Genomic DNA, 26,343 nt, shown 5'->3' with positions numbered 1-26,343 from the left:
AGCATCTGCATGTTTGCATCATTCGTCCTTTTGGCAATCAGACCAATCAATCACAGCACCACCAGTGGCTTTTCAACCTGGTATGAGTAGTTGTGGTTATGAGGGTATGTGCCAAATGCTTTTGAAAATTAAAATCTGCATCTCCACAAAATTGGTCATCAGAAGAAAGCGTGAAATGCTTTAAAATTTTCTAGTACGTGGGCCATTGCTGACTTTGGACTTGATAAAACAGAGCAAACCAACATCAGTAAAGAACATGGTTTCCAAGTCATAACTGACTGTGAAAACTTGACTCAGGTAGAAGCTTCACTGTCCTTCCTCCAGACACTGGGCCTTGATTTTTCACAACAATTTTCACCTAGAAATAGGAGTTTGGAGCAGTTTTTTTTTTCCTATTTTATTCCTTAGCTTGTTTAAGATACATTTAAGGTTGCTTCAAGCAAAGCAGCTTAACATAAATAATGTGAAAGTTGTAGCCCATGTTCTGGATTCATCTGTGTGTGGTGGCACACAGATGCACTTTGCACTCTTTGCAATTCCCTCAAAATCGAAGGTTATCCCTGCTTTTTTTCTGCACCCTTTTTTCAACTTTCCTTTTTTTCCTTCTACTCAACTTTCCATGAGTCTGCTCGGATACACTCTTCTTATACAACTATCTTTTCTAACTTACCCTCCTTGTGGTGGGTGTCCTTAACCACCACATTTCTATTTTAAAAACCATTTTATTATCGCTCTATTGAATTTTTTAAAAAAATCTGAAACACGTCGCTTTTGCTTTTCATGAGGTGAGTCATAATCATAAAAAAAAATTCAAAAACAAAAATAAATGCTTCTAGAATATCACTGTGTGTAATGTAGGCTATACTTTTCACTCTTCCAGATAAAGCACAAAAAAACTCTTTTCATTCTAATTTATTGAGGCAATCCTCTGTGGGGTTTTTTTTTTCAACAAAATAGGAATCTACAAATATTTTCTCCTTTACTATCCGTTAGTCCATAGAGGGAGCCATGCTTTTTTCAACCACAGCCGCTGAGAGGAACAACTTCGGAGCTGAACCTGCTCGGTACACCGCCCCCCTTCTCCTCCCTCTCCAGTACGCCTCACTGTACTCACACAGCATGTTCATCACAACCTTGTTCTCCGTCAAACATCTAACATCCCCTGCTCAGTTTACGCAGTAGCGGGCAGACTGCCGGGCACGCCACACGTCCAGGTTCGCGGCTACGTAACCCGAAGACGGTTTCTGCAGCACCGCTTGGAGAGTTGAAGAACCGCAGGTAAACGCAGGTAGGTTGTCAAAGCGCGATGCATACAGCTTTCCGTTTATTACCGATTCATTCAACACCGTGACAGTTGCTGAAAACGCGAAATTAGAGAAATTGTGTTTGAAATGACTCGAAAGTTTTTTATTATTATTTTGAAGCGTGCAATAAAAAAAAAATTACTTGAGGTTATAAGTGAGTCGCCTAATTATTGAAGGATTTTTTTTAATTCACAACCTACCATGAGCTCCAGAGCTTGCTCATGATCTTGGCACTTATTGGCACATGAAGACGAGTTTTACGCACGCACTTTACGCGTGTACACACTAATCCCCTTTTGGAGAAAAACAGCAGAAAAAACACTTGACTGAGCTTAAGTCGCACATTTCAGCTGGACCTGTGCCAACATAAACACCGAGCCAGCAGCGGGAGATGTTGGGACTCGTTAGGCAATGCCATCAAGTGATGTAATAACCGGTATTAAAACTTGTAGGCTTGTCGAGCAGAAAAATGATTCACTCGTTCCCCTGCTCTCCGTGTCTTTTGTTACAGGTCCTCTCTTCTCACAAACTGGGTCGAAATGTTGGGGGTCTGCGTGTGTCTGTGTGCGGTTTTCACGCAGGTTCTGTCTCAGGAGACAGAGGAGCCCGTTACAGTCTCAGTGAGTGATGTGGCCAGTCTGTGTGTAGCGTTTTCTTTTTAAATTTTCTATCGGTGAGCAGAGATGAGGCTGTTCAATGTAAACCTGAGTCCTGATTTATGTCTACACAGTGCACAGAAGGCTACACCTATGACAGAGTGAGGGAGCAGTGCAGAGGTAAGAAATGACAGTGTTGTCTCATTTGTTCAGCTTTTCATACAGGTTGTTTTACCTAATTTTTTATTTTTTATTGTTTTTTCCTGTCAGACATCGATGAGTGTGAACTTCTGGAGGATGCATGCAAAGGAGGGATGCAGTGTGTCAACCACTTCGGCGGGTACCTCTGCCTTCCCAAGAGCGCCATCATCTACGTTACAAACGAGGTGGACCCGCCTCCACCGCCCGAGCAGGTCCAACAGGTTCCTGTTGTCCCACCGAACCAGGGACATCACACTCGGCATACGGGGGGCCACAGGGTCTCTCAAGCCAGCCAAACCATTCGCTGTTCGACTGGCTTCACTGCTGATGAGCAGAACATCTGCAGAGGTATGCTTAGCAGAACAACTGCTACCTTAGTTGACAAGCACTGACTTCCAGATACCCAATACAAAAGAAAACAGTTATTGCTTAATATGTCATTTAATGATTTAAAAATGGTTTCTACTCTATTAAAAAAAGGGATTGTACTTTAAAATCGTGTTTGCACTTCAGACCACTTGCCACTTATGAGACAGGAAAATGTGAGTTTTTTTTTCTAGTTTTCAGTGTTTTCTTTAATTGCAAAAGTATTTTAACGGCTATCAACGTTGCACACATTATAATTCAATACTTCAAACCACCACTGGCAGGAACAACTTGACGTACTCATTTTCTGTATGACTTTTTAGTTTCCTTGTCTCCTACATAGATTTCTCCCTTCTCCATTACATTAAAATTTGCAGTTGTGATGCAACAAGAAATTGCCTGATTTTTAGCTGAACTGAATGTTTTCCAGTCAGTGAATGCACCAGGCCTCAGTTTTACCAACAACTATAAACGTTGGCGAATGCTGACATTTGTTTTACTCCTTTTTGTACTTAAACAGCTTTGATCTACAGCTGCACAGCATATTGAATCACTATCACTACCACAATTATTATTATTATTATTATTATTACTAATGTGACCCAAAATCCCAAAATCAAACGACTTCTTAGATGCAATAAGTGGTAGATTATTGTTATTGAAACTAGAATAGTATAACTACTCAAATTTGTTGTTTTGTTTGATTTAGGTTTTTCTGGTATGTGTGTAAGAAAGACTCAAAAAAAAAAAAAAAAGCCCGACAAAGTCTACCTGTCAAAAAGTAATCATCTGTATTACATTATTATTTTTGAAATATCTGCCCCTGTGACGGACTGGTGACCTTTCCAAAGTGTGCCGTGATTCTTGCCCAATGACCACTGAAGACAGAGGTTAGACCCCCCACCTCATCCCACTCCCCCGCTGCAGAAAGAAGCCACTGGCTGATCCCCTTACAAAGAGGGCAGGAAGTAAACAGAAAATAGTTTTTGAAACAAATCACTGTATTCCAATTCAGCATTTTGGTCTGTTCACAAGTACACATAAAAGGTAAAAATAATTGTCTTACTGAAAGTTCTTGTAGGAAAGCATCAGGAGGAATTTCACGTTTTAAGGCAATTCACCTTTTTTTTCAACTGCACTAAACAAATTGTTTCCCCAAACTTGTCTACTAATACCTTTTCAAAAATTACGATGTCTGTATCAGCCAAAAACAATCGTGACTACGATTTTTTACAAGATCAGCCAGCTCTAATTTCTAGTAATAGCTTAGGAAATATATACTTCCCACCAATAACCCTGCAGCCCCATTTTGCATCTGTTTTTTTTTTTTTTTCCCTCCATGGGCCGACCACCAGTGGAAAGGATATCGAGGTCCGGCAGAGTGCGAGGGTTCCTGGTAAAGCAGATTCTTGACATAATAATAATAATCCAGTTAGCTCCTGCTGATTTAGAGGTGGCCACACTTTCTCATTATCAAGTCAAGTCCTTTGATTAATTACTATCCCTCTTAATGGGAGCTGAAAAGTTAACTCAGTTATTTTTTTCCAACTGTTCTGACCGACGTTGAAAGGTTTCTTCTCCCTGTCACTGTAGGTATTTGACAATTACTTTCTAACTACTTCGGAGCCTCCATAAACCGAGTTAGAAAGGTGAACCGTTCATCCATCTGTTTGACAGCCATCAGCAGCTCAACTATGCGTAGCTGCCAGATGTGTTGCAAGCTTCTCACTCCTTCTCCCTGTGATGTCATGTGCTTTAAACTCTTTGCTTGCTTGCGGCGTGATGTTTTTGGCCGTGGTTCAGCTTCTGTCTAAAATTCCTCTTGTTTTGAGTGTTGAAGTACATCGCTTCAGGGGGTGGAAAAAAAAAAAAAGGAAAAAAATCAAGCAGATGATTTTGCAATATTGCAAGAAAGCAGTATGCTCATGTGCAGCCTCTGCATCTAAAGCAGGGTCTCGGCGAGGTTGAGATGCACAGAGAGACGGCGTGGGTGTGATCTTGTGTTTGAGCAAGACTCTTTGATCCTCTGAAATGGGGAGTGGTTGAAAGATTCATTCTTTGTCTCGCTTGCACACTCACACACTTGACACCCGCTTTAGCATCTGAATAGAGGGAGTCTCTTTCCCTCCCCTTTGTTGAGATATGTGAGGTATAGTCCCATAAATGTAATGTATAAGGCAAAGTGTTAGTTGGTGAGGAGTCCCTCTCGCCAGCAGGCAGAGGCGTGTGGTTGAGTGGCTGTGTGGTGGGGTTTTGTGGTCACACGGCTCTAGTGAAAGCAACAAATTTGATTTTACACCTGGGGCGACGATATGTGTGAGTTGCTTTATGTGTTTCTCTGAGTTGGAACCCAATTAGGTTTTACTGGAGTGTAAAACATGGCAGCATATCAGTTAAAGCAACCACATAAGCAAGCTGGCGTAGACCCATTCAGTGGTGAACTGTTGCTCGGCTGGAGCTAAACAAAGATGGACTGTTGCTGTCAGCGCTAGTGCTTTGAGACGGCTGCAGTTTGAAATGGATGGCGTCTCTCACTGTTATGTGGGCTTATATTTGCGCTGGAGGCTGATATAATCTTTGTTTACATCAGTCTCTGGTTTCTCTGTCATTACCTTCAACTCGCCACAATCATCCAATTGTTCTTGGACACGGCATTGTCGTCTTTTTGTTTTCGTTCTTGTTGTGCGCAGCTACGTATCTTGCAAGCAAAGGAATTCCCATTAACTTTCAACGGAGAGGGAAACCTCAGTGTATCAAATAGCGCTTACATCAGGTTTCTTCCCTGCTAACTCACCACTCAGCAGAGGAAACCCGGAGTGCCGAGTCAGGTAGGGCAAAGGGGAGGATGAAAGGCTGACACTCAGTGCATAACCACAGAAGTGCCGTAGACAACCGGCCGAGGAGCACCAGCTTCGTATGTTGCTCAAGCCCCAGGTTTGTGGCTAGCTGTTGAAAGATCAGCTAAATCGGCGGCGCCACATGGTTCAGAGGTAGAGCAGGCACACCATATACAGAGGCTACAGTCCTCGGTTTGATTTCTGGCTCTGAACAACTTGCTGCACGTCGTCCACTTCTCTCTCTGCACTTCTTTCTGTCCATCTACTGTTGTGTAGAGGTCACTAGTGTCATAAAAAATAAAAACTTTAAAAAAGCAAAGTTGGCTAAATCTAATGTGCCGCCTTTCTGCCAAAAAACCCTAAATTGTTAGAAAAATATAGTCTCACACAAAAGCGCGCTTTTGTTTAAGCTGATTAGAAGCAAAACAAACCACAAAACAAGGAACGTTCCTCAGCTTCTTGATGTTCTTTTGATTGCTGCTTCAATTTGCCCTCACATGTGTGCAGCTGTTTGTAAAACCGTCTGGGCTGAGCTTGAACAGGAGCTCGAGTGTGTGTTGTTGTAGTGACACACGCAGGAAGCTGGCAGCAGCCTCTAGCCACACAGAGACATCGAGAGGCTTTGCTGTATGTGTGACGGCTTAATGGCGCTTGCTTGCACACACTGCACACTGGCGCCGGTCGATGCTCACAAGTGGTTCGTTGCTGTGCGCAGCGGTGAGATCACATCCTCCTGGAAATGAAGGCTGTCCATCAGATGTGCTGTGTCACCCATCAGATGTTAGGCGAAGTGAAAGGCACTTGTGGTAATCACAAACTTTCAGTAATTACTAAGGAGGCGGTTCAAATTATAGTGTAACTCAAATAAGATATTTCTTTTTTTTTAAACATGCAATCTAGCGACAGTCTAAAAGAAAAAAAAAATCGGATCTAATCATGGAAATGACTGGACTTAAGACCTTGCTAACTTTATTAGCTAAATTGTTTTTTCTTCAACTGTTTGTTCTGGACAAAAACGGAATAGAACCAAGAATGATTTGAGCTATGACTAAAATGATTGAGTTTCATTAGTTTATAAAAACAAAACGCACATATTGCAGGTAGATTTAATCCAGACAGATTGATACTGTCTTGCAAAGATATTAATACAGCCATAACTATTTCACGTCTTTCCACAATGATGTGTTTTATTAGGATTTGTTCGTGATAGACCAACACATGCATTGCTGCGGGAAGGGATAAAATAAATATGCAATCTTTGTTTACCAATAAAAGTGTGAAAAGTGTGACTTGTTTTGTACTTTCGCCCTAATATCCTTAATCATACCCAGTGTAACTAGTTGCCTTCAAAGGTCACCTGATTCTTAAACAGTCCACATTTGTAGCTTATTCTCAGTATAAATCAAGGTGCTGTCTGAAGACCTCAAAGGTCATTATTGAACAGACAGCATCAGAAAGATCAATGAACACTTCAGCTGGGTCAGAGACAAAGTTATGGAGAAGTGTAAATCAGAGCTATAATAACGCAATAAAACAAAAAGAGATGCCTTAAATGCCTAACAGAGCAGTACAGTACATCATCTGAAAATGGAAACAGAGTAACGCAACTGCAAACCTCCCTGGATGTGGCCATCCATCTAAATTTGCAAGCAGAGCATGGAGAGCAAGGACGGAAAAGCAGCCAGGAGGTCAACTGCAACTTTGGTGAAGCTGCAGAAATCTGTTAAAGTTCACAGCGTATTAATACTTGTGCAACGTGGGTTTTTTTCTTGCACAATTGTAGTTGTGCAGAAAATACCGGATGAGTTTTAATCCGAAGCTGTTACAAATGACTAAAGTAAATCTGGTCCTATGTAGTGCAAAACGCAACTTGCGTTCCTGATTTAAGTGCAAAGAAATTATTTTCTCTCAAAGTGTAAGATGCGCTAACACGTTATCGTGATTTTATATTTTAGTTGAGGAAATTGACGTTTATTTTTGTGCTCTAAAATGAAGCTGACTGAAACCAGATTAAACCTACAGTGACCACAGAAGACAAAATTGCAACTAAAAGCCCGAGCATGCGGAAAACTAAATCACATTTGGCCAAAAAAACATAATTACAATTTAATGATGCATTCATTAAATTGGCTGCGTGCATTCAAAATGCACCCAGCATTAGTCAACATTTGTTTTTGCTGTTATAATAGCCTAAAATATCATGTCCATAGATCTCATCACACACATATTTAGCTCTTTCTGACGGTGATTTTTTTTAATGTTCGGGTTAGGGTTTTTAATGTTCTTTTTACTGTTTGCCGTAAAACTAGTTAAATCATGACTGGAATGGAGAAATCTAAAGTAATACTTTTTCAAACAAAGTAATTTTTTTTTGTGCACAGAAAGTTTGAGTCCCATGATTTAACCGTGTTTTTAATGACATAGATCATTAAGCATGTCATGTTGTGGGTTATGTTGTTTTGCTCATAAGTCCTGACTTTACCTACCCCCCTCTGCTGCCTGTTTACTTTTTCATGTCTAAATTAGATGCTTATGCGCTGCAGTATTGGGCATGAAGGAACATGTCACTCTTGTTTGGCTGTCTGGTTTCTTGAGGTCATGCAGCCGTGTTATCACCTACGTGCCTGGCTGCTTTCAGTTACATCTGGGAGCTTCTCACCTGGAAGTGGTTGGAAACATCTCCCAAGTATGCTAAGCTAAGACCATTAAGCCCTGCGCGATGGAGAACTTGTGTACTTTTCCAAACAAGGCCAAGCACAGGCAATAAAATTTATTTTTCCACACAGATGCAATGCACTTGGGAGGAATATCTCTGGAATGTCAGTGGTGTTTTGTTTTGTTTTTTTCTCCGTTTCCCCCCCCATCTTTTGTGATGGTAGGAATGCCTCACCACCTTTGTGCAGATAAGGATCAGATCGATCTGTGAGAAGCAGGAATGCAGAAAGCAGAGCAAGCAGTGACTGCAAAGCTGGAGAAGAAGCTGCCAACAGCCACGATTTGACCTTTACTGTTAATTCCTAACAGTCCTGCTTGTTGCTGTGTCATCCTGACGTTTGCATCTACAAAAGACAAGGCCCTTTCGGGAGTCTTTCTGGATCCACGTGAATAAAGTCATTACAGTTTTTTTTCCCCTGGAAATTCCTTTAGATTTTTATCTGACTGTGTTTGTTTTTTCAAAACTTTCACCAAGATAGGGAGCAGCTATTAAGAAAACATTATTGCAGAGGGAGGAAACCTTTCAAACACACAAAAACATAATCCTGGAAACCCTGGTGTTGGTATGAAATAAGATATGCTATTGCTCCACTAAGTTAGAATTAAATAAAACTGGTTCACATAGTTCACTGTTAGTTAAATGACAAGGCACTGCTTTGTCCCAGTAAAACCTGTATATTATTGTCTAAGCCTCAGTCTTCCTTTGACCGTCAGAGGGATGATTTTGTCTGTCTTGGATCTGTATGCATGTATGTACAGACAGTCATTATGGTGCCCTGGGATTTGTTTTGTCCACTTCATTGCACCTGTTGCACTGCGGCTTTAGCTGCAACAGCCACGTTGCCTTTCATTAGTAGATGTTCTGCGACGACGGCTGGCTGGTTGGCTATTGACTTCCCACAATTGCACATTTGCTGCATTTATTCTAAAACCCTTAATTTCCTCAGCGACATGTACAATTCATAATTAATTATTCATATTCTTGCACACAATAAGCTTTAACTTATTATATCAGGAAGCAAGCAGAATTTAGGCCAACTATCAATCCATCCATTTTCTTACACCCTTGTCCCTTAGTGGAGTCGGGAGGGGTGCTGGTGCCTATCTCCAGCTAGCGTACCAGGCGAGAGGCGGGGTACACCCTGGACAGGTCGCCAGACTGTCGCAGATTTAGGCCAACTAGAGATCTGTAAACTAATCAGCTAATAATCACATTTTCATGCAGCAACCATCAAATTATCTGAGTGTTGCTCAGTATAGCATAACTGCCTTGTTCTTTGCAGAAAAAGGCAAAGAAATTCACATGAAAGCTATGCAAATATTGCATCAATAAACTGACAGTAATGCTACAATAGGTCTGCAGCTAACTCACATCAGCATGTCTAATCTTTGAAGTAGCTGAGATGACTGCATCTAGTCAGCTAAAAACTAAATAAAGCCTTGAACTTTGACCCCAAGATGTTCAATGAATTTTCAACTATAATAAAAGAAAAATATTTTGTTGGTCATGACATGGCAAAAAGTAATTAAACATTGTGTGGTTTACAAATGATGGAAGTACTTAATCTGATATTTTTCTAAATGTGCCAGAGTTCCTAACGTTTGAACTAACATATAGAGTTTATATAGAGTGCCACAATATAAGAGTCTATTTTTGGCAATAAATAACTATAAATAACTAGTCAGGGGAATTATTAATAAAACTAGTAATTTAGATCAAAATGACAAAGTCAGTACACCACTTGATTATAAAGAAAATAGCCAGATAGTTTACTTATTGTCAATAATTACCAGCCTGATAAGGTTTAGGTTTTAAAATAATATGAAGGCAACAACAAAAAAGATTATCAATCACATTTTCACACCCATCCCTAGTTGTTTTTTTTTTTTTTTTGTATTTAAAGTCCTATCCATCCAATTTATTTCTTTCAGTTCATTTTCAAACTTTGACATGAGTGATTTTTATTTCCCATCCTGCATTCATCGTCATTCGAGCTTAAAGTAGCTTTGTAGCTATTAATGTTATGGTCTGACATACTAATAAGAAAATTATATGTTTTTTTCTTTTCTGTTTCATTTGTAAAAGATTAGCCCAGAGTTTCAGAAACTTTAGTTAATGGCTAAAATGGGGTAAATGTGTAAAATAAATCAGGCAACTTTAATACTTTTGCAAGCAACTGTATATCAAAGAGTGAAACAGAAGGAACTTTACAATCTCTTGAGGCAATTCTTGAGGCGTACTCCCAACAATCCTCCTTTAAGGCCTAATTGACAGTACTTCATCAGGTTTGTCTTGCTGCCAGACGGAGGACTACAGCGCCTTTCTTTTCGGTTAACATAAACATCATGCAGGCGTCCCTCCTGTTGGTCGGTGAAGGGCTGCCATGCAGTACACTGTTAATGCGTGCGGTTTGCCACTGGCTCCTTGCTGCAATCACATTACTGAAGGCAGGGAGAACTGAAGTGGGAGCAGCTTTGCCGTGCCTCCTCGGTGCTTAATGTTGATGTTGTTATCCTCCCCGAGGTCGGTGCCTGTCCAACGGCCAGCTGCTTCCTCCTCTGATGTGCTCGCATGTGTTGATCTTTCCGTTTACCTCATGATGGAAGGGAATGGTGATTTGTAACAGAGCTGCTATAAATCACCATTTTTCGCTCAGTTGGGTGACACTTGCATAAGATCCGAGAGTTCATGCTTCGCACACTGATTCTTCCCTTTCTATAATCAGTCTAACCTGTTTATTCATTTCTATCTTTCTTTTCTTTCAATGACAATAACTTTTGCGACCTGAGAAAAGTATTGTTAGGGTGCCAGAGTGGCTGATCTGGGATTCAAGGTTTCTTTCTGTGAATATTGACTGTGCAGAAAGGTAGATGGGTATCGATCAAAACCAAAGCAGATACATTGTGAAGATTTTTAAGACCAGTATTTTGTTTCAAAGTGTTACATTTCAGTGCTTTGCACAAATATTCACACCCTTAAACTTTCTGAGAAGGCCTAAGGTTTGTTAGAAGCTGCGTAACACTTCGCCCTCCAGTAGGTGGGCGAACAACCCAGGACATACAGAAAAATCTACAAGAGAAGTGGTTTACATTACAGCATATTAATGTGCTACATTGGCCCAGCTAAAGGCCAGGCTTAATTTAATCTGCGGTCTGAAGCAAGACTTGAGCTTCAGCATCTAATCTGACTAATACTGAACTGTTTGAATCAGTCCCTATCTGCAAATCTGGAAGAGAAATACCCACACTTTCTCCTTTTTTTTATGGCAATAACGTTTATAAAACTAGAATTTTCCTTCCTCATCTCAAGTCTGAAAAATCCAAATAAAAATTCAAATCCAAATAAAATACATTAAAGCGTGCGGTTGTAAGTTCAAGGCATGTGAACACCTTTGAAAAGGCACAGTAACTACAACTTTTGCTGCTCTTGATCGGTGCCTGATGACAGGGGAATCTTGGGAATAAGGAAATGCTTCATGCTCTTTTTTTGGCATAGTATAAGATCAGATTTATTTGATTCACCCCCACCGCCCCCCCACTCCATTTTGTTTGAACTCGCTTGCACTACATCACAGAGATAATTATACCCAAATTTACAGGAAGTCGCCCAGTGCAGCGACTGACTGCGTTAGGCTGCTCGAGGTTGAGCAACACCAGCCACTCACAGCATGGTGTTGGACATGCTGATAAATTAAATGTTGTAAAATTTTATGGGTTATTAACGCTGCACATTTTGCCCCCTGCTTTCCCAAAGATTGAATTATCCAATAATCCAGAGGGGAAACGGAGCCGGTCTCCAACAGCAGCAGGATGCCTCCAACTGTTCCCTGGAACAGCTCCTGCTTTCCATTGCGGTGGTTCAGTGAAAACAGGACTAAATGCTCTCAAGTGATAATTACAGCAAGTTATATAATGTCACTAAGACAACAATCTATTCAGCATTCAGGCCAAAGGATGTCTAGTACCCATTACAGATACTTGTTCTCTTCTTTTTTTTTTTTTTGTTTCTATGGCAGCTCTTTACTCTGAACCAGCCCACTCTATAAAACATTCACAGCTCTGCAGAAAGGCCATTTGTTGAGCACCTCAAACAGGACCTCAGATGTACACACACACACACACACACACAAGCACACACACACACACACTCGCATTCTTTGAGCTGCCGCCATTCCCGTTACTCCCCCTGCTCCCGCGAGGCATTTAGAATTAATCTCCCTGAAAACCAAGGAGTTTTTAACCCTGACATCACATAAGCACACACAGCCGTAAATCTTGCTTCAAATCTTAAAAACCCCTTTTTTTGTTTGAAAAGGAGAGAAAAAAGGAAGACGGCCTCCACCCTTTCTCCTCATTCTTTCCTTTCACATCTTCTGCTGGACAGGCTTATCTTTCCCTGTGATGTTTCAGCAGGCTCGCACTTGGAAGGAACTTGTAAGCGATGCTGAATAAATTTCACCAAAAAGAAAAAAAAGAAGGAAAAAAAAAAAATCTGACCTCAGTGAAAGGAGTCATTTTTCCCCACACGCAACACATCATCACTCCTGATGGCTTGTTGCAGTAAAATCTGTTTTCTCGTGTAAACTGTATTAACTGTAAAGCATGTGGCAAGCGGTCAAGGTTTTATGGGAGCTGGGAACGATACAGTGTGGAATACCCACCCCACCCAGTCCCACACACGAACTTTTGTGTAACTTTGTATTGGCAGCTTCTTAGAGGTTTAGTGACAAAGTAGGAGTCACCACAAGATATTCTTGAAAATGAACCTTTGGACTTCATTCAGCACATATGTCTTTATTTAAAGTTCTCTGGGCTTACTTTTGAGGGAGTGAGAAGATGACTCTCGCTTTTCCACGCACAGAATTTCCTTGGAACTGCCATCTTCATATTTAAGCCACATACAGTTTGCCACATTTGTTTCTGTGAATTGCATTTTCTTGCATGGGATCCAGATCCAGCAGGATTCTGTTCGCTTTAGGACTCCGTCTCAGGGGCACCACCAAAACAACCCCATGGAGGTCAATGCCCACCCTCTGGAGCTGCTCTGCCTCCCACTGCCTTGTATGCACAGTGATAAAAAATAAAACATAAAAAATTATTCAATAAAAAGCTGACATCTCCAAAAAATTAAAATCTGAAAGGTTTTTCGCCTAGATGAAAATAATCGTTGTTCAAAGTCGTTCTTTCTGTAGTAATGTAAGCACAGGGAAATGTGAAGGTTGATGGTGGATGAATTTTCAAGGAGACATGAAGACATTCTTCATTATGTTAAAACATGCATTCTTTCATTCATTTAGCTTTTTGGGTTTTTTTTAAGTGATGGGGCTATCGAGTCACAAAGTCTTTACGGCCAACTCTGTCAGTACAGCGTGACAACTCAAATACTACTTCCTCTCTTATTTCAAAATAAGTGTCTAAAACATCACACAAACATTCTAACTGAAAGCATCCACCTTCAAATCTCCTCTGACAGATTTAGCATGACCAGATAAAGATTTTTGATATAATAGGATATATCAAAAATAAGCTTGTCGCAATTAGCAAGATAATTCAATTCTTCATTCTGGTGCATTGGTCTCAACTAGCCCTTTTTTTTCAAGGACAAATCTGTTTACGGATATTTCATAATTAATTAGGGGCATGCCATAGCAATGCATAAGGAGAGCAGTACTGACTTGCGAAGCAAGTCAGTACTGCCTCCATGCATTGCATGGCAGGCACCTATTGTTCTACACCCAATAGAACGCCTCTTTATTATTTATTATTCTTCCATCACCGTTAATGCGGCTCGTACCGCTGCGTGCCCACCCACAAAAGTGGTATCAAATCGTGCGGCTCGAGGCCGGCATTATTGCTATTATTTTTATTGGGGATCGGAGTTAAAATGATTACATAAATTAATAAAAACGAAAAAATTTGAGATTTTGTGTCTCACAGAATCAGTAATCTTTCTCTATGAAACACACACACAGGACTGTTTATGGCTGACTCAAAAACCCTTTTTAAATCCCCCTCACAGGCATAAATATCGCCCTATTGGTCTGAAAGTTGGTCATAACATAGATACACATGCATGCTCATGTACAATGTTTACAAAAATTTGCTAGGGCTTATGCTTTTTGTCAGGGTCCTTCAGACTGACGCCTGGTGTCTCCCAAGTATAGAAACTGTGTCTGAAGAGGATTTTCCCGCTCTTTGGCTCTCACAGCTGCAGGGGATTAATTACCATAGCAACAGAAGAACACAGTGTCTGGAACTGCAGCTCCCCAGGACTGCACTGTAGGGTTTACTGGTATTTACAACTGCTTGTGTTTTCAGCATTATACTACTGATTCAAGACTATAACCATTACACATATGTCCCCCATGTTAAAATCTGACATAAATAAGAATAAATAGTTGATTAAAAGTCTATGGACAGAAAATAACGTCGCTGCTCCTTTAAGGAACCAGCGGCACAGACGCAGCGCCTGCGATGCTACAGATCACAAACCTGACAGAGAGAGCAGAAGAGGATTCGTAGGAAAAGAGCGGTGATGCTCAGCAAGGCAGGTCATTAGCATTTGTACAAAAGTTAGCATTTCACTGTCTATGACTAGTGCACTAGCACTTTTACCTAAAGTTAGCTTTTACCTAATTTTCTCATTAATTAGACATGTTTAGTATACTGAATAGAGTAGTAAAATTAAAACAACATGGTCGTGTTGCTCCACATGCTACTGCCAGCATTTAAGCTAACATTAGCATATTGGCTAATTTTAGCTTATGCATCAATTCTAACATAATGAATGGTACAACTACAGTTTATTAAACATGCTTCTGCCTCTCCACAGGTTATTGACTACGTTGCAGCTTTCTTTAGCATTAATGCTAATTTTTAACATCATAGCGCTGCGTCAAAGCCGACGGGCACACTTTGGCATGCCCCTTTAAAATTTCTGCAGGAATTTTCTAGTTTTATTTGTTGTTTCTGTTGTTTTGTGTGAAGGAGGAGCAGTCACGAGCTGTGACGTAGTCCCACAGTAAAGTCCGTGCCGACGTACTGCACACGCGCACGCATACATGCACACATCCGACATAACTTACGTTTTGGTTTTAGCCCAAACTGGCGCGGTCCGTCGTGGGCGCACACACGGTGTTCCTGCGTCAGTTGATGTTGCAGTGTGAAACATTTTTCCGGTTCAGATATTCAGACGAATCTATTTCCGGATCAAAGCGCGCCGCGAGGGAGTCACGTGATGTCATCATTGGGAGGTTGTATTTTATTGCGTATTTTCTTCCAAATTGAATATTGCACTTTTGGTCACAGCTTTCTTTTATGTTTTTAGCATTATGATTATTTTGTCTGAATTTAGACTCCAGTGGTAACACTGAGCGTGACGCACTTTTGAGCTGCAATGAATTAGTACTTCTGTTTTTTTTGTTTGTTTTGTTTTGTTTTGTTTTGTTTTAGCCTTCTTGGATGTTTGTTGTGCACATTTGTTTTGTTTTAGCCTTCTTGGATGTTTGTTGTGCACATGCCACACAGCTTTTCCAACTTTTTTTTTTTTTCATTTGAAGATAAGTACAGTGAACAGCATCTGAAGTGAACATTAGCCTTTTTTTTGTCTAAGTCATAACAGGGCCCTGATACATTTAATTTATTTTGGATATTTAAAATATCTTCCATTGTTAAATATAACAATATAAACTTTATTGATCCGTAAGAATATATTCTTGCTTTATTATGCAATTATCATCATATTACTTGAAAATGGTCTCAAAGCAACAATTTTATTTTTTATCACAATAACTTCTGAGACAATTCATCGTCCAGCAAAATTTGTTATTGTGACAGGTCTAATAAAAAACCTCTATGACATCCCCACAGTTCTTAGATGCACTTTCTGTTTTTTTATTTTGTACGTGGCCAAGTGTTTGCTTTCATATCACAATGAGAAGATTGTTACACATGAGAAAATATTAACCATTTGGGACCTTTTGGAATTCACTAATGGACCTACAATTTGTCTTGCATGTAGTAGATCCCCAAATCTACAGCTGGCTACAATTACCTATCAAAAAATCGTTTATGTAGAACTTTTTCAGAGAAAAACACCGCCGGCCACACCTTGAAGGCAGAATTCAGCGTGCCACCTAAGATTTCATGAGTTGTCTTAACAATTCATTTAAATCCCGTGGAATTATCAAAAAAATCTGATTTCACGTAATCCTTAAGCGCTACAATGAGAATAATTGCAGTTAAAGAATAATCCTGTCGGCAGGGATTTAGCTATGCATACACAGATATAGCTTTAACACGGTATGCTTAAGCACGACCTCACAAACACAGGTGTTGTTATGCACTCCAGCATCTTAAATCATCTCTAAAATAACACGTCTGAAAACCAGTTGAAGTTTGCCAATTGTGTCACCAAAACCGCAGCATTTCATTAGCTTCAGGGTTTGCTGCCTGTTTGCCTGTTTGGCTTTAGATCGAGAAAATTTAGTCATTAAGCGTCAGACTTCTGTTTGTTTAAATTTACTTTAATGCTGGAGGGCAGGGCATTTCCAGTCTGCATGAATCACTGCATACCTCCAGGAACTGGGCTGGTTTATGACTCACAAGGACATGATCAAGGATTCTGATTGTTACATCTTGTCCAAGTAATTTAGAGCCATTCAGACATTGTGTTCATCTTCAGTACTCGCACAACAACAGAAAGATCCCATTGTTCTGCCAATTCGTAGTTTACGTGGCTATTGACTCCTTTAATATGTTGTTAGAAACCTTCAGTCTGCATCTGCTTTCTGTTTCACCTGTTTAATCTGGCTTTTTCTGGTTTAAGAATGCATCCAGTTCACATAATAAAGAAACAATAATTTATGGACGCTTCACATCCATTGATAGATGATGTCAGGACAGTAAATTGTTTACTCATTTCTGCTTGATGCACTGCTCAAGAAGCATTTTATGCCACATCAGGGCGCAGGTTTTCCAGAACAAAACTTCTTTTATCTTCCTTCTTTACTTAACGGCCCAGTGAGCATCAAGCCCTGTGGGTGCATTCCTCCCTTTGTGCAGTTTGCACCTGTTGTCTTAGTGGAGCACCTTCAGATAAGCCTTGCTTTTGTCCTCCGTGGTGCAGATTCATGCCATCACTGTGCCCTCATGGAGTCGAGGGCATTTCAGGCTTCTTCCCTTTCTTTTTCTCTCCCTCTGTTCTTTTGTAGCAAAGTATTCCATTGACCGAGTGAAGGTTAAGCGACTGAATTATCAGTGGACCTGAAGAACTTGGATGTGAAACTGTCCAGCTGTACGAACATATATGGGTTTGAGGTTTTTAGCGGAGCAGCAACTTGGTTTCGTTCTCTCATTTTTGACAAGCTTGGGTTCGGCATTTCCACGTCTCTTAAACAAAGTTCAACTTTAGTTTATGTTTAAAATCACATTTGGACCAATTGTTATTAGGTTACGATGCAGTAATAGTAGTTTTTCTCTTGCTGTGTGTGTGGTACTGAGGATGAGTGTCTGTCATGTTGTAAAACTGATGCCCAGTAGCTGTCTGGATATGATGGGTTGCATCAGACCACCCAAGAGGAGTGCTGGTGGGCCTCGGGGATGACAGTATACACTACTGACATATTTATGTGTGTGGGTTATATGCTGAGAAAGCTGTTTTGAAAAAGCTCTGGATCTGCACAGACCAAATGAGAAAAAATTTATTTACAGGAACAATGTTAGAAATTTTATGGTTACGTTCTGGGTTGGAAGCATAACTTGTCATATTTATTTCCGAAAGTATTACTTAACCTTGAGCTTCTCCCTTTTTTGTCCTGCTACATTCACAAACTTAATGCATGTTATTGAGATTTTACAGACCAACAAAATGTTGTGCATAATTATGAAGTTGGAAGAAAACTATATATTACATCTAATACCTTTTGCAAAACAAAACAAAATCTAACAGGCTGTGGTATTCAGTGGTGTTCAGTTCCATTGAGTTTGGTACTTACCTACAAACATCTTTCCATCAACTCTGACCAGCTTTCCTACTTGAGATGTGGATTTCTGTAGACCTGCAGCTCCCATGGTTATCTTTACAGCTTCTCTTTTTAATGCTTGTCTTGCTTACTGTCGGCTTACATCAGGGGTCTTCAATTCCAGGCCTCGAGGTCCAGTGTCCTGCAAAGCTTAGATGTGTCTTTGCTTCAACACACCTGGATCAAATAATAAGGTTGTTATTAGGACTCTGGAGAACTTCTCTGCTTACTGAGGAGGTGATTCAGCCAGTTCATTCAGAACCGTTAGTCCAAGGATGCATCTGAAAGCTGCAGGACATTGGACCTTGAAGACTGGAGCTGAAGACCCCTGGTTTAGGGGAACAACAATGTCTTGGTAGGTTTGCAGTCCATGGCCTGACCTGACTTGACTGGTGTGCTCTTTTTTTTCATGACAAACATCAGACTCCACAAAACAGCTGTATTTATGCTGAGAATAAATTAACCACAGGATTTGTATGTATAAGCACTTTGAATTGTCTTGCTGCTGAAAATGTTCTATATAAATAAAATAACCTCATCTTATCTTACTAATTATGTAACTTTTGAAAGCAGTTTGTTTTGTTGATTTTTTTGTTTTTTTGTTTTTATTTTATTTAGGGGTATCAGATTTAACAGGCCTGAATGAAATTCTTTTTGGATTTTATTTGAAAAAAAAAATTGGAAAAGCCCAGAATCATTTTCTGTCAATTGAACATTACCTTGGATTAGTCTATCAGATTAAATCCCCATGAAATGCATTTAAATTGAACAAAAACGGAAAATTTAAAGGTACAAATACATTATATTTATGAACGAAGTCATATTCAATTAACTATGTTTTAATAATATTTTTATGTCGATTTCAGGTAACATTTTAATGTTAAGTCTTCTGCTCATCAGCACTACTAACAGAAATAAACCTGTAAAAAACATCTTGGTGTTTACAATAATCTATAAATGTGTTTTGACTAGGGAATTAAGTTTCTGAAATAAATTAACTCTTAAGAAATATTAGTTACATTTATTAAACATGACTCTGTGGAGCCTTGCAATAAATTAATGCCAGTAACAGATCCATGTTTTTCCCAGCTATACATACAGACCTCCCCCATCAAGAAGCTGCCTTAATGGTAGAGGATATAATCTGTGTTTTCCCCTTCAACCAAAGCTGATGGATAAACACTCTCTTTATTTAATCTCATACTCCACAGGTGAACGTGTGTGTGCATACCCATTTGTGCTTCATTTGATGGCGTTAGTGATCACGGATTTAGCCCTCTGTTTAAAGCAGTTAATGCATTATCGCGTGCTTGCAGTTCAGGCATGTTGCTCTGCTTTGTAGATTTCCCGTGTTTTTTCTTGCATGCAGCCATTTTTAACTTCCTCTGAGAGTCTCTCTGTGTGCTTACTGCAGACATAGATGAATGTGCAACAGGCATACACAGTTGTGGGCCTGAACAGACCTGCTACAACACCAGAGGCTCCTTCACGTGCCAGTGTCCTCTCGGCTACTATAGGAATGGGGACAGCTGTGTCGGTGAGCCACAGACACAAAACAAAATAACACTTCCCTCTCACTTTATCACTTAAAAGATGAACAAACTTGGCAGTAACTCTTTTTTTAATCTTCCCGCCTGTACCTTCATGACTCTCTTGCAAATGCAGATAGAGACGAGTGTGCCCTGAGCCACTACTGCATGCACGGATGTGTGAATACTCTGGGCTCGTACTACTGTGAATGCAATCCCGGTTACAAATTAGCCCACAACAATTACTCATGTACTGGTAAGTCATTAAGAAAATAAGTGTTATAATTAGAGATACTCCGATTAGAATTCCTGCTTTTCCTTTAATTATTTTAAAACAAAGACAAAATAATTTGGAGTGGAGAATGTTGATGTTTGCCTTAACTCTAAAAGACTGACAGCAGAGGTTTAAAGCTACAAAATATAAGATGCATTGTAATAGGTTGCACCTTCCTGTTACCTACTGAAAGCCCAACTCTTCTTCTCACTCACTTCTAGTGTAAATGAACAGCAGATGTGTCAATTTGTTGCAGAAAACACACAGAAATATTTTCCCTGTGCTTTCTCTTCTGTGCTATTCTTTAAAACACCTGTTAATAATAGCTAGCTTTGAAATTTCTTCTCTTAGTAACAGCATCCACAGTGAAAGATGCTACTGTAAGCACTTACTGCACTTAGATATGATGCATTCACTGATTCAAAAAAGATCTGAGTTTTGAATTATCAACCAGCCAGTTTCCAATAAGGACTGCTCAAGCTGAAATTTAGCATTTTCTGGTCACTTCTTGTTGCATCTCTAGTCTTTGCGCATCTCTGGTTTGTGCCATTAAGTACTAATATTTTATGCTGTTTGCGATCGTTTAAGGTTTGACTTCTGCCCTTTTCATTTATTTAACGGCATCCCAGTAACCGGCACTACCTTCCACCTACCTACGTCAGTTAGGCCTCAATGCTTAACAACAAAGGTATATATAATTTTGTCAAATTTCCTATTGAAGATATTTTTATTTTTTATTTACAAAAATAGCAAGAAATTTCTGAACTAAGCAAATATCACTGAAAAGTAAACTCAAAAGAAGTAAAACTAAGCTGAATTAGAACAATGTAATAAGCAGCAAAGAGTGTCAGTTTACTAGATATTAGCACATTTTCTTACTCTCTCTATTTTGTTAGGTTGCAGATATTCAAATTAATGAATGTAATTAAAAGAAATTAATCTAGTAAATTACTCTGCATTAAATGGAAGAAAGAATTTAATTATCATGCGGCTATGCTTTTATCCAGGACCCAAGAAACACATCTTCTGCTAAAGTCAAATGGACTTACTGAGCGTGTGACAGAGAGATGTTTATCTCTTGCAAATCCTTCTTGACCTGTAACTGCCCCCTATCTATGCTGCAACATGCATCTATGTGTTTAGGCTGAATGTGTGCAAGTTGGTCTATTTTATTAACTTCACTGTGCACTTTTGACCTCCAGTTATCAGAGGTTAATGCATGGAGTTTGGAATATTATGTCTATTTTCAGTAAAAACAGAACAGTAATTTGCAAATCACTTTATCTGTCTATTCTACTGAAAAAATAAAAGCATTTCAAATGACACTAACTGATTTGGTGGTTTTAGAAATTGTATTTGACTAACTTTAATGCTAGACCTGCTGGAATTTGTTGTATATGTCGCTAAACAACATATCTTCCTGCATTGCCTCTCGATACATTGAACATTTTAGCATACAGACAGAAATCCGGAACGTCACATAAAGCCACTCATATTTAATTTACGCAACTCAAATGTCACCGCAATGACAGATTGACTTTACTTAATCCTGCGCTACCCTTTGCAAATGCCGTCTCCACTGATTCACCTGCCTCTGGCAACTGATAAAAGTTTGACCTAATTTCTGATAAATGAATCTAAGAATAATTTGACCACGTGGGGGCAGTGATAGACTGTATGAAGAGCACCAAACTTTAATTCTCAGATCATTAAGCAAACTGGATTTTCTTTTTGGGGGGGAGGGAGGGTGAAACAGTGACATCGCAACAAAAACGATCACATTTTGAAGTATCGAGTTACCATGAGTTCTACACCTTTCATCCCAATACACATGCACTATGCAAAATGGTGCCACAGCAAAAACAAGCAAACTATCCATAAAAATGTTTCACAAAAAACATTAATTTACTGTTACACACAAAATAAACATCAGTAAAAATTGTTGAGGGGGAATGTCATCAAATTTTGACATTTACTTGTATATTTTTCTTTTCATTCCTTCTCACTGCTTTCTCCATACTTAATTGGTTCCTTATTAAGTAAAGATGAAACTGAGGTAACAGCAGCAAGCTTACAGAGACAAAACAGTAATATATAACAATCCCAAACATGTAAAATTAACCCAGATAATTTTATATGTTTCTAAACGAAGACAATTGATCTGCTGTATATTCTGCAAAATGAAGACAAAGAGCAAAAATCGTATTTACAATCGCTGGCAGTACCAGGTCCACTGGAATTCAGCAGAAATATCTGTATTAAATCAATGTGTGTAAAAAAAAAAAAAAAAAAAAAAAAAGTGCTGTTTTTGTTTCAGATGTGAATGAATGCGAAACGGAGTCTACGTGTCAGCACCACTGCTACAACTTGATTGGCTCCTTCCTGTGTCAGTGTGATCACGGCTTCGAGTTGGCTCCAGACAAGGTCTCCTGCGAAGGTGGACAAATACAGAAAACCACACTTATATTCTGCATTTACATAAAAAAAATAAAATAAACAGGTTTTCAACACGTACCATAGCCTTAATTTGTGTTTGTGTGTTTATATTTTGAATAGACATTGATGAATGCAGCTTGTCTACCTACATGTGCCAGTACCAGTGTGTTAACACCCCTGGAAGTTACTCGTGCGAGTGCCCGCCAGGATATCAGCTCCAGGGAAACAGGTTGTGTCAAGGTAAAGTGGTCCATAAATCATTTCCCCTCTTATGTCATTTATTTACCTGTCTGTCCTAACCTAACTTTTTACACAAAAAAATGCTCATAAGCAAGTTTTTTTTTTATCTTTCCTTCCTGCTCCCAAAGCTTTTGACGATCACAAGTATTTATCACAAATACCATTTGGTGTTCCACTTTTCAGGCAGGACTGTCGTGGAAGTAATGCAAAAGCTAGGGAGCACTTGCACTTTATGTTACCCTTCAGTGTCAGATCAATCAAATTCATATGCATGATCGTGGTTTGTTTAGGTGTACTTATTTGAAGCTGTGGGACTCTTTCAAAGGGAGAGCTGTTAGTTTTTTTTCCCCTTTCATCAGGTGCAGCCTTTAACCATGACTCCAGCCTGTTGGGTCTGACGGCCATCCAGGTGTTGAATTCAGATTGCTGTGCCAGAAATAGCGCCGTGGTTAGAACGTTTAATGTTTCTGTTTTCACGCTGCTTCACTGAGAGAGCTTGAGCTGCTGCCCTGTGCAGGATTGCATCAGGGGCTTCTCCTCAACTGCAGACATGGAGGTTTTCCTGCAGTTACCACCCGCAAATTACAAGTTACAGACCCTGAATGTTGATTGAGCTTCAACATCTGCTTCATTGAGTGCATAAAGAGTGCATGGAAGTCCTGCTGCTTTTGACTTTGGGGCAATTTTCTTTCTGTTACCTTCACCAGACATTAATGAGTGCGAGATGGGGACCCACGACTGCCAAGATGATGAAATGTGCTGGAACTATTATGGAGGTTTTCGCTGTTACCCTAGAAACCCCTGCGAGCCTCTTTACACCCTGACCTCTGAAAAGTCAGTGAGCAGTTTGTTTTTTTTTTGTTCTTCTCCTGTGTCATGCATATCTTTATCAGCTGGTTTCAAAAATCTTTTCACCTAATTATTTTTTTTTGTATTTGCAGTCGCTGTATCTGTCGATCTCCATCTGAGTGCCAGGGTCTCCCTCCGTCAATAGTCTACAAATACATGAGCATCCAGTCAGAGCGATCTGTGCCAGCAGACATTTTCCAGATTCAGGCCACTACTGTGTACACCAACACACACAACAGCTTCAGAATTAAAGCTGGGAATGACGGAGGAGAGTTTTTCCTTCGGGTGAGTTTGAAAATGATTCATATTTGTTACATGAACAACTTCCAGGTGTGAGTTTACTATTTTTTACTATTTCACTATGATTTTTTACACTTATCTCCTCGATGCTCCTCTGCAGAGCCCAGAGTTTCCACAAAACACACAACAAATGGGGGGGCTGTGTATCCGTCTCTCAACAGTAAAATATGTCACCGGACAACAGGGTTTCGAAGCAGCATTCACCCATACATTTACAGCTTCAATAATCTTTTACATAGAAAAAAAAATACATCAGTTCACATTTTAAAGATATATTTACGGAAGAGGATTAGGGCCACTGGAAAAAAAAATAAAACAGTTCTGACTTTAATCTCAGAATTCTGAGTTTAAAGTTAGAACTGTTTTTTTTTTTTTTTCCAGTGGCCCTAATACTCTTCCGTAAATATTTATACAGCTTTTGTGTCAATATTTTGTCTAATTGGGTGGAGGTCTTTTTTTGTAGCTGTAAACTTAAATATTTATGTTTTACTGTAATCAGACAAAATGTGCCTTTTGGCAGCACAGCTGTTCTGTTTGGGTTAATGAATGGATCGGTGACCGCAGCCCAATATCACATCCAAGAAAATTGTCAGTATCAGTTTCCACACCAATTTGATTGGATTGGTTCCACCACTAATTGATTATGTGACTTAAACTAAAACATATTCATACCGTATTGTAATCAGTGGCATAATGTGAATAAAATATATTGAATTAATTATAGAAGTTGCAATTAATCAATCATTTTTGTAATTGAGGTAACTCTTTTCTGAAGCTTTTTTATTTGAATCATTATTGTAGCTCATTTTTGTTCTTTCAATGTCACACAGATTTCCTGCAAAATAAACTGCAGTAACCATCCTCCTCTTCTCTCTCTTTTTATCTTGTAGCGTTCCAGTAATGTGAGTGCCATGTTGGTGCTTACCAAGCCCTTGTCAGGGCCCAAGGAGTACGTGGTAGACCTGGAGATGATCACTCACCATTTGACCATGAACTACCGCGCCAGCTCACTGCTGCGGCTCACCATCATAGTGGGGGCTTACCCTTTCTGAGCTTTAGAGATCCCAGCAGCACCCCATAAGTCTGGTTTCAGCAAACATAGCAAAATGCCTGTATCAGCATACTCTACATTCTCACTCTCAATTATGCAAATAGCATAGCCTGCATCATTCAAACACCAGCAAAAGTGGTTCTTATATGGTTGCTCAAATCACACCAAATCTGTGTTATATTATCACTACTGGGTGTCTTGCTCTTGATAGGATGCCCTAAACTTTAAAGATGTGCCTTTTTTTTTTTAACGCCTTAAAGGTAATCTTTATAAATTGTTCTTCGCAATATCCCAAACAACTGGAAACAGTGTGACGGCACTCATGAGAAGAGGCCTGGTAGACACCCTAACTGGAATAGTTGAATTCAGCTCTACCTATTGTTCATTTATGCCTTTGTTCGAATCAAAAGTGCTTTGAGTAACCTTTTGATGCATCTATTATTATTATTATTATTATTTGTGAAATCAACACATAAGCACAAAGAAAATATCCAAGGGTAGCAGCTTTGTATGCAACAGTAATCTACTGTTTGCACTTCAGAGCTTCTATTGATGAATATTAGGAATGAGGGATGCAAGTTTCTATAGTTTGCCTCATAAGTGAAAATTTCTAGAGAACTATAGGAACAGTTCAAAAGTTTAAAGAGAGGTAATCACCCAACGAGTTGAGAGAGTGTTAAACGCTGTGTCACAGCAGGCTTAAACATGTATATATAAAAGATAAAAACACAATAGTTGTCGTTGTGTATGTGCGAATGTTGATGAGTGCATGTGCGTGTGTGCCACGAGCTTTGTTTATGCCTGCATGCAGATGTAAGTGTGAAATGGCGGCAGAGTAGGGGAAAGAATGAGAAAGCCTTTGCTTTTCCTCCTTGGGGTTTGGTGGATGTGACTGAGCTGTTTATGTGTTTCTGTGATGCCATCCCATCAAGCTTTAGGTCACAGAACCAATAACAGAGACCCTTAAACTCAAGAACACATACAGGAAATGATGGCTTTGCTAACACACCTTGGCAACTTGATCGCTCTCTGTTGCCGTTATTCTCCAGAGTCGCTGCAAGCCCCTCTAATGTCGCTCCCAGTCTAGAAGTCACACTGGCACCGGGCTGGCTTGCGTTATAAAAGATAATTGCAGTTTTTTTTTTTTTTTGCCCTGGAGCGGGTTCGGTTCATGCTCAACACAGGGGATTATTAAAGTGTTAATACAATGCCACCAGACATTTGGCAGAGGGAGAGATCTTTCACTACCTGTTCTTATGGCTCCATGTGTCTGCTCTGCCTCAGTGCTGAAACACTGTAAACTGTTGATTCACACCACTGAAAAACTTACATGTTGTCATCACTCTGTAAGTGCAGAAAGTTACCCAGCTATGCTTTAAGAAATCCCTTTTGTGTGGTTTCAGCTCTCATTATGCCGTTGTGCCTTCAAGCCCTGTACAAAACCTGCAACACTAATCTAATCATTCATGCTGTCAAGACTGTTAACTTCCTTCATGAGATGCCTTAATGTTTTGGGTTTTTTTCAGTTTCTATTTAAATATATATTTTGTCATATGTATCTTGTATTGATTGTACTCTGAAGAGCAAAAGCTATGTTGTTAAATAAAATGTGATGTAAAAATA

The 26,343-nt window shown here is 39.6% G+C and overlaps 1 protein-coding gene across 3 annotated transcripts; it reads left to right on the top strand.

Annotated features, from left to right (window-relative positions):
* Positions 1–1,051: 1,051 nt before the first annotated feature.
* LOC103476862 (EGF containing fibulin extracellular matrix protein 1) lies at positions 1,052–26,343 on the top strand. Of its 3 annotated transcripts, none has more exons than XM_008429559.3 (11): positions 1,053–1,278; positions 1,816–1,924; positions 2,035–2,080; positions 2,171–2,449; positions 19,456–19,578; positions 19,707–19,826; positions 22,162–22,281; positions 22,401–22,520; positions 23,228–23,354; positions 23,462–23,654; positions 24,560–26,343. In XM_008429559.3, exons 2-11 carry the CDS (start codon positions 1,844–1,846, stop codon positions 24,719–24,721), a joined length of 1,371 nt encoding a protein of 456 aa, XP_008427781.1. In that variant the 5' UTR covers positions 1,053–1,278; positions 1,816–1,843; the 3' UTR covers positions 24,722–26,343. The 3 variants fall into 3 exon arrangements, with proteins under 3 accessions (XP_008427782.1, XP_008427781.1, XP_008427780.1); XM_008429558.3 differs by having other exon boundaries at positions 1,054–1,288; XM_008429560.3 differs by lacking the exons at positions 19,456–19,578; positions 19,707–19,826 and having other exon boundaries at positions 1,052–1,288.

The sequence above is a fragment of the Poecilia reticulata genome, chromosome 15, assembly GCF_904066995.2.
Source record: "Poecilia reticulata chromosome 15, P_reticulata-male-v2, whole genome shotgun sequence".
NCBI lineage: Eukaryota > Metazoa > Chordata > Actinopteri > Cyprinodontiformes > Poeciliidae > Poecilia > Poecilia reticulata.
This window is presented reverse-complemented; position numbering and strand designations above follow the sequence as displayed.